Source organism: Populus euphratica, unplaced genomic scaffold, assembly GCF_000495115.2.
Source record: "Populus euphratica unplaced genomic scaffold, PopEup_1.0 scaffold31.1, whole genome shotgun sequence".
Lineage (NCBI taxonomy): Eukaryota > Viridiplantae > Streptophyta > Magnoliopsida > Malpighiales > Salicaceae > Populus > Populus euphratica.
Window position 1 is genome coordinate 2,975,512 of NW_011499850.1, and position 9,272 is coordinate 2,984,783.

Genomic DNA, 9,272 nt, shown 5'->3' on the forward strand with positions numbered 1-9,272 from the left:
GATACCACACATAATGACCTCATGTTAGTAAAGTTCCGAAGCTGTCTTCAAACAAAATGCTTAGCAAGTCGATAGAACTGATGTATAAAATCATTATTTGTGAGCTAAGACTCTATCATAGGCCTGGACTTGCTTCAGATCAATGCAGTTTGCCATGATTTAAAATGTTTGTTTCCTGGAGCTGCAGTTTGTAATAAAATAGTTGCCATCGATAGTCAGTTAGTGAAGTGCTGTTCTCCCACTTCACAGGATTGAGATCCTTTGCCATGATATCAATGTGCACATATCCCCTCATGTTTCAGCAAGGATACCACACTATAATCTAAGGGTGGCTGATAAATCTCTTCAAGAAAACTGGGGAAAGGTATGATCAATCAATACAGTTTCATATATTTTGTTTATGAGAATCATGAATGAACTATCTTTCTATTAATAATGGTACTTGTATAGAACACATGCATGAACCTTAACCTAGGTTTTACCCATCATGTTAACAGTATATGAATGAGGCTACACGGAATTGCGTTTGAAGACAATAATGACAGTGTGCCATGTTTATGATAAGGAGGGAAACTAGGTTGCTTTTGACAAGCTTGCCCCAGAAGAATCACAACCAGTCACATTCCTTAAAAGAGTGATGCCTGATCATGCTTGATGTTTTGTGACTCATCATGTCTCATGTCGTGATTCTTTCTTATCTGTTAATTAAAGTCATGTCTGTGTTTGGAAAACTACTTTTCAAGAAGAAAAAAAATTTTAATTTTTTTATGTTTATTTATTATTAAAAAAATTAGTTAATGAAAAATACTTTCCAGTCAAAGAAAAATTTGACTTAGTTTCTAAGAAAGTATTTTCCTAAAAAATTTAAACGAAAAACACTTTCCGGAAGTTGTGAAAAATTTAGAAATGTTATATTATTTGTTAATTATATCAAATTTAATCCTCAAACTTTTAATTGTTATATATATTTTGTTTTGAATATTTATTTTTTAATTTTATCTCTTAAAATTTAATTTTTATATTAACTTTAATCCTTATTTTTATAATTGTTATTTTTTTTCTCTTATCATTTTTTTTATTGAAATTTTTTATCTATCAAATTTAGTTCTTATTTTTTTTATTGTTACTTATTTTATTTGAAATAATTTATAAAATGTTAACTATTATTATTTTAATTTTTTTATCTTTTATTTTTTATTTTTTAGATTTGATCTCTATTATTTTGATTATTATTTATTTTATTTGACGTTTTATTGATAAGCTTTGGTCATGTCAACCTTCCCCTTCTCGTTGAGGTTAAACACGGTCCTATTGGACAGAGATCATGCTAAAAACTGGTTGGCTCTACTTAATAAAATAAAAGACAATTATCTCTTCCTGGAGGATATCTTTCTTTTCTAAAGCAAGTGTGTGTTGCTGACATTGAATTTAAACTCTTTAACAATTTGTGACGCATGAGGGCTGTCTCTGTACGGTAATAGAGGGAGAGGGTCAAACCGCGTTTTTCATTCCCTTTTGGAGAATCTAATTTAGAACACTGACACCATGGAGCCAGCCAAAAAAAAAAGTTGATTTAGTATCGGAAATTATTGAACAACTCATAGATAATTCATTGGAAAGTCCAGTTCATGAATGGTATTGGAGGTAGGCAGAGTTTGGGTGATGAACCTTAATTTGCATGTTTGGTAAAGCAGAAAATGAAAGATCATTGGTACTGAGAACCCTAATGCATAACATCATGGGCACAGAAACTGCACTAATGTATAGGTTCATCAACTTTATACATAAAAAGCAGGCAGGCAGGCAGGCGGCTGAGTAGTTGCAACTGCTCACATGGAAAAAGCTCTGACACATGCGTATAAAACAGAGAGGATCCCGGTTCTTTTTGTGGTCAGTGGCCTTATTTATTAGGGATTTGTTCCCTCCATGGAAGTGAGAAATTTATTCATGCAGAGAGAGAGAGAGGAGAAAGCATTCCTGGATTATATTGTAAGATTGAAATGAAGACGAGAATTCATGAAGTAGTCGAGACTTCCCAGTGGCGAACAAATAAAAGCTGAGAATTGGATTTGTTGATGCTGGTGTGATGATTAACAGATTTGGTGCACCAAAAAAAGTTTATTGTTCCTTGTACATGATATTATAATACAATAATATCCCAAGTATCCAAGTAATCAAGCTCACCTGAAATAAAGCAATAGGCAATAGCTGAACTTTATGCAAAGTGAACTACTAACTGGCAAACTAACGAGACATTTAGCAGCTGCAGCTGCTCACATGCAACGAGCATTTCTGTCTCTTCGTCGTGCGCGCGCACACAGACACATGCATAGCCTGCAATCTTTAATGAGATCTAAAGAGACCAGTGGAAAATACAGCAACTAAAGAGGAAAGGAACCAAGAACTTGTAGTGAAAGCAGGGGTCAAAAGAACAAAATAGGACAAGGGTCAAAAAGAAAAGAAAATGTAAAAGAGCCTCCTTGGGCAGATCAAAAATGAATAAAAAAAGAAAAAAGAGGTCATAGCTTGTGGAAATAGACCCAAAAAAAAAAAAAAAAAAAAAAAGGCCATAGTTTGAGGAAATAGACTCCTAAATGGTATATGCACGTCCCTACCAAACAAACAGATGTGTCATTAGGAATGGATATCAAAGAAAAGTTTAACAAATTCATTTCTGGAAAGACCATCTGATGATTATCCGATCCTTTACAGAGAACCAAGGTGTCCCATTACAGGCTCTACGGCATCTGGACAATCAGTTTCTCTTCTGTAGTAACAAACAATCAGTTTCATTTCTGTGACAATCGTCAAAAACCCATACAAATTCAGCACTCGAGATTATATCATAGTTATAATCTGTACACACACAAAACTATTAGACCTCTCTGTATCAAGGTTTCTCTATGCTGTAAATTCTAATAAGATTCATCTTCTATCATTTTCTATAAATTGACGAGGAAAAGAAAGAAAAGCCATTTGTAAGATATATTACGCATGGCTATAAAGCCAAGCAGACCATGACCTGAATCATGAAATTGGTGGGGGTGGAGTCTCCCATACATCAAATACATTTTCCTCACTGTGAAGCGCAAAGAGCCGATCCCCACCAATCGAAAAGTCACAGATTGAACCTCCATCACCCTGACGAAGCCTAGATGTCAAAACCCAGTCAGGACCACAAAACACAGAAATGCAGTCATCCATAGATGAAAACAGCTGCCCCCCATGTAATGCCAGCTTGGGATAACAAGGCTCATCAGACAGTTTCCCTTTCATCATCCGACTTCTTGAGCTCCACCTCACACTCCCTCCATTCATTCTCAAATCCATAAATCCCAAATCCTCGTACTCATTCACCACGCAAATAGCATTACTATCCTCCATAGCGATAGCATCTCGAACTCGTTTCTCGTCCACGGTTATAGGAGCACCAAAATCAGACCAGGACCACACCATTCTCTTATCCCTAAAATCCAACATACTAATGTAACAGTTATCTTTCCTAGGAAACAAAGTGGCCACCAACAAACAATTGCTCCCATTCAACCATTGCAACTTGTCAGCATCGCCTAATGACCAACCTGGACTCTCGTAAAGGAAATCAATCTGTTTTCCAGTAACCTGATCCCAAACTCCAACCCCATACTCATTACTCCTTCCTTTACAACTACTAAATATCTTATAATCTGGACTAGTACTTAAAGCCCCGGCTGTGAAACTCTTCACTTGATTCTCATGGCAAACCTGAAACTTGTACCTCAATTCTCCTGTACTCTTACTAAACAAACCCATCCCTCCGTCTCCGCGGCCTAATCTCTCACAGGCACTAATAATTATGTTCTCACTATCAACCCAGGCAACATCATTGACTCTTTGATAATCAAGATTCAATGGAGGGTGCTCTTCCATAATCCAATCATAAACATGAACAACACTACCGTGAGCCACACAGCACCCACCATCAGGACCAGCACGAATCGCGGTCCCATCCCCTGGTGCCCGCCGCGTAACAGAACGCGAATGGCGGAGCCTGTTGCCATCAAATTGGCCCCATTTCGCTGATCTTACATGGTCTAATAAACCATAAAAGGAGGCCTCTCTGTAGAGTTGTCTTTCAGGGATGTTTGGAGGGATATTGAGGTCGCCGGTGCGAAGAAGATCAAGGAGAACAGAGAAACAATCAGGGTTTCTGTCAATGAAGAATTCACAATGGGAAAACGAGTCATTATTTGGTTGTTTTAATGTCCAGTTTTCATTGAATAATGCACCAAAAAAGGAGTTTCTGCCTGCATTGGCTAACGTTGTTGAGGTTGTTTCAAAGACTCTGCCTCCCACATTGAATCTAACTCTGTCTTTGGGGATTTTCATTGTGAAAATAAGTTTTGTGAGGCAGAATTTTGAAAGAGAGAAGGTTTGAAATTTGATATTAGTAGAAAGGAAAACTGGAGGAGTAAGAGTGTGTATAGAATCTGAAAAATAGAGATGGATTAAAAAATTTCCAAGAAAGTTAGAGGGAATTGGGGGATCGTGTTCTATCAATTTGAATTTGTTCTGGTTGAGCTAAAAATAGGACAAAATTAACCCATTCAAGAAGAAACCAAAACAGACAAGATCATAAAGACAACAGAAATAGAAAGCTATATTCACATGAATGAAAAGGTCTGATTTTGGAACTGAGAGAAGCTCAGAAAACCAGAACTTGAATAAAAACAGAGCTTGAAACAGGGGAGATGCAGTGATTACAAAAAAAAGATTGAAAATTTGATGAAATTAAGAGAACATAAGAAGTGGGTTTTGAAGAGGGATGGATTTTAGAAGTAGGTTCTCAATTTTGAGGGATTTGGTGGAGAGGAATTGGAGAATTGAAGCTGTTGGATTTCAAGAAATATCGGTTCATTTTAATATATATCTCATTCTCTCTCTCTTACATTGCTTTCTCCATGCCTCTCTCTCTTTGTTTTTCCACGTCTATCTGCCTTTCCTTTGTCTTCCTGTCTTCCTGTAGAAGGAGCAGACATTGCTGAGCTTTATATAAATATAAATAATGGTGGGCTCCGTCTCAGTTCTGTTCCCTCCTTGTGTTTTGTATCAAAATGGATGAACGGTGATCGTCGATCTGATCTCATGATCAGTGTACCTTTAATCTTGCCTTTGATTAATGAAGAGGAATTTTATTTGCTGAATTGGTCACCACTGGGGGGAAATCAGCTCTTCTCTTGACCTCCAAAGAGAAAGCGTGTCTTGTGGGGTAGGTTAATGTCTCATTTATTGGTAATTTGACATGACACGAAAACTAAGACTTTTCTGAAGAGGCTAATTGTTTTTTTTTTTTTAATTCTTCCACTAATGCATTAACGAAGGTTCTTGTCTGTTGCCAAGGAATTAATAATGTGAAAGATCATTTCTCAAACTAGGAATTGAAGAATCATTCAAAAGAGAGGTTTTTTCCTTACCTTCAAAGTCAAAAATACGAAAATTATTGGGAGTTGTGTTTTCAACTTTTTAATTTATAAAATTTGTTCATTGTTATTGTAATAAACTTGAAAAATAAAATTAATAGGTTATTTTTCAACTCTTTTTTCATCACATAATTAACCACTGTAAAGTGTTTTTCAACTTATTTTTCATTACATTACCAAATATCAAAAAAAATAATTTATTTTCCATGAATTCACTTTTCAAAAAAACTACTTTCCACTGAATAAATAAAGTTGGATATATATTAATTTGGATATTAATAATGTAAGAGAAATTAAATGAGAAGGAAATTAATAAGTCAATTACTTTGTTTACATCTTAGAATTTGGAATAAAAAAGAAAAGGGGGGAAATTAAATCCCTAACCTTTTTTCCTAGACACAAAAGTTTTTGGCTCACATTAGAAGGGAAAAATACACACTCACGCACGCACATACAAGTTTGCTCATAGTAACTTTCCTTCCTTTCTTTAATAATTTTTAGTTGCCTTAGAAATTGTAGAACTTATTTCTTTATATGGAAAAATTGCCCATAATACACTAGTATTTATAAAACAAAATATAATGCATTTAAAGAATACTTAACCCTTAGCCAACAAACAAACATGGCAAATGCAATCCTTTACACGTTATTAGCATTTAAATTTGATTTTTTTTTTAACTTTCTGATTACTCAAAATTTAGTGTGTTTATTTAAAAGTGTAGTAATTATTATTTTTTAAAATATTTTTATTAAAAATTAATTAAAATAAATATTTTTTTATTTTTTAAAATTATTTTTTATATCAAAACATGAAAATAATTTAAAAATATTTAAAAAGAAAACAAAACAAAATACCCTTTTAAAACGGAGGCCGCTCCAAATTTATTATTATTACTATAGCACGGGACCCCATGGTGCGACTGCTTTGCGGGTCGTGGACGGCACATCATGACACTCATAATGGCTCCTCTAAGTACTAAAATACTAATAATTAGTCGAATTGTAGAATTTACTGCTTGTCTGTTTTCATTCTTTCAAGGCACCCTCTCTCGAAATGCATTTTTATATCCCTTTTGTTGACTTTGGGACAGCTAGTACTTCTCCCATTGACCCCTTCTTCAGAACGATTTTGAGTGCTTGAGCCACCATACAATCGTTATCTCAATTTACGAGCTAATTATGTTTTTGAATTCCTTTTGAGTGCTTGAGCACCTTACACATTACCATCCGGACTCGCAAATGATTTACTTGAATCATTCGTTTAATATGCCATGTCCACTTAAGAGTTGACTATGCAAGGAAGAAATCAGAGTGGATATATTGCTAACATATGGCTGCCAAAGTTATGAAAAAGAAAGATAAATCAATGGTGATAATCACTATCTAGAAGATAATCCAATGTTAAAAATAATTTTTATTGTTGAAAAATAATATAAGTGAGATGTTACTTAAAAATTTAAATTTTTTAGTTGAATTAATTGTTTGATATGATGTCAAAATCTCAATAATTAAATGATCAAGAATTTAAATCTTATTTTTATTTACTTGATAAAAAATAAATACTAGTATAAGTCTACGTAAATTTTAAATTTGAAGAGGTTTCACTTGAAAAGATATATTAAAAAATAATATAAATTTTATCTTAAAATTTCATATAAAAACTTACATCTTTAAATTAAATTGATTATTTGATAAAGAAAAACATGATTAACATGGTAGCTTGGGATTTTTAGTCAAACTCAGATGATATTTGATAATATGGTAGAGGTTGCTTTTTAAAATAATTTTTATTGTAAAATATATTAAAATAATATTTTTTTTATTTTTTTAAAATTATTTTTAATATTAATTTAAAAATCTCAAGATATATTAATTTAAAATAAAAATAATATAATTTTTTAAAAAATATTTTTAAAATAAAAAACAAATCTAAAGCATCCAAATTAAAATGCTTAGAAAGAGGGATATGGATGATGATTGATGCTCGCCAAAGGAACTTCTTGGTTTCTGTCAGAAAATAATCAAGTTGTTGCTTCTGCCTCATGATGCCATTATTAGAAGCTATCTTCAAACCAAAGAGATTAGATGGATCTGAGGTCTTCTACTTTGTCATCTTCTCCCTCGAGTTAGGTGCCCGTTGCCTTTCAAGTACACATAATGTAAGTGTTTAAAAAGAATGCACAAAGTACACCATTGGAAAATATTTGGGAATATAATTGTAATTATTTTTAAAAATATTTTTTATATTAAAATATTTTTATAAAATACATATCAAAACAACTTACAATATATCAAAAATTTTATTTTTAATAAAAATTAATTTTTTAAAAAACATACCTTCCATGACTGTAGGTTATTTAAGTTATGATATCCATAATTTTAAAATCTAGATCCGGTTGATTTAGAACTGAAATCAGACTAAATTAAAAAACTAAAAATAAATGTGACTCGGCTAATATAATAAATTGATTTGATAACCTGATTGATCCGATTAAGAACCGATTGCAAATTTATTAATTTTTTATTTTTTTTATTTTTTATTAAAATAACATCATTTTAATTTAAAAAAAATATAAAATTTAACGTGATTAATTTTTTAATGTACTGGTTAAAATATAAACCCGGATCTTAAATGAAGCCGGCTACCAAATTAAATCTTAAAACTATGACGATCTCAATCGGATCTCAAAATCATGAATGGTGGCTGACGATGGCGAGAAGGGGAAGAAGATATTGCTTGTTTATTTTGGTTCAAATAGCGAAAAACATGGTATTTCATACATTGATAGCACACTGCCCCAAACCAATTGTATCGGAGAATTGGGTTATAGTTATTTTCAAGAATGAATAAATAAATAGGTTTACATATATGTTAATAAAATCTTGTAGTGATGTATACAGTTGACTTGGTACAGGTTTCGGGTTGGGTTTTATAAAAATAAAAATAATTTCTTTGTATTATTGTATTAAAAACTTGTATTGATCCGTACAAAACTTGACTAGCATATACTTTGTTGTTTAGTTGAGTTAATTATAATTTAGTTTATGTAGTTTAGTAAAATTAATTAATTAGTTCTCATGGTTTCACTTATTATTATTTTTTTGTCCACTCCATGCTTTTTATTTTAAAAAAAATTGTGTATCTTGAGAAATAGAAAAAAGGAAAAAAAATTAAGATGAAAAGATTAATGAAACAAGAAGATATTGTTTTAAAATAAAATACTTACAAGTTAGGTATGATTAGCATTGATGAAAAGACTATTTAATTATTTTTTGTACTGCGTTGGAATAATTAATTTGTTTTGATAAGTTACGTGGAATAAATTACTAACACTGTTTGGGTTAATTATATATTTGTAGTTTTGCTTTAAATGGAAACTAAATTTGATATTAGGGTTTTATTTTATTGTTGTTACTCTACGCATATGCGCTCGAAAAAACCTCGAGGCTCGGGAAAAGCCCTGGCTCGAGAGGGTTTGCTGGACAATGCAGAAGATAAATCAAGCCCAGTCGTGTAGGTGAATAGAATCTTAAAGGCCCATTAAATTATCACATAAGATGTGCATCAAAAAATACAGCATTTGAGAGTTATAATCATGTAATTTTTCAGAAACCAATTTTTTACTCTCCTCAAATATTCCAAAAAATGTATATTTTTAATTAAAAAATTAAAAATATTTCATAAAAATTAATATTATGACTCAAAATCTGAATATTTTTAAAAAATTATATTAACAAAAAAAAAGATTTGAAAATAAAATACAAGGGTGTGATTGTGAATAAAATTTTAGAGAAGGGTTGAACCTGGCTCAT

The 9,272-nt window shown here is 32.0% G+C and overlaps 1 protein-coding gene across 1 annotated transcript; it reads right to left on the reverse strand.

Moving 5' to 3' along the window:
• Positions 1–2,649: 2,649 nt before the first annotated feature.
• LOC105121173 (BTB/POZ domain-containing protein At2g24240-like) lies at positions 2,650–5,091 on the reverse strand. The gene has a single exon (XM_011019723.1). The coding sequence runs from the start codon at positions 4,366–4,368 to the stop codon at positions 3,028–3,030; it is 1,341 nt and encodes a 446-aa protein (XP_011018025.1). The 5' UTR covers positions 4,369–5,091; the 3' UTR covers positions 2,650–3,027.
• Positions 5,092–9,272: the final 4,181 nt, after the last annotated feature.

What these genes read in the sequence shown, in the direction of transcription:
- LOC105121173 (XM_011019723.1), bottom strand. Translation starts at nt 4,368, where the DNA reads ATGAAAATCCCCAAAGACAGAGTTAGATTCAATGTGGGAGGCAGAGTC.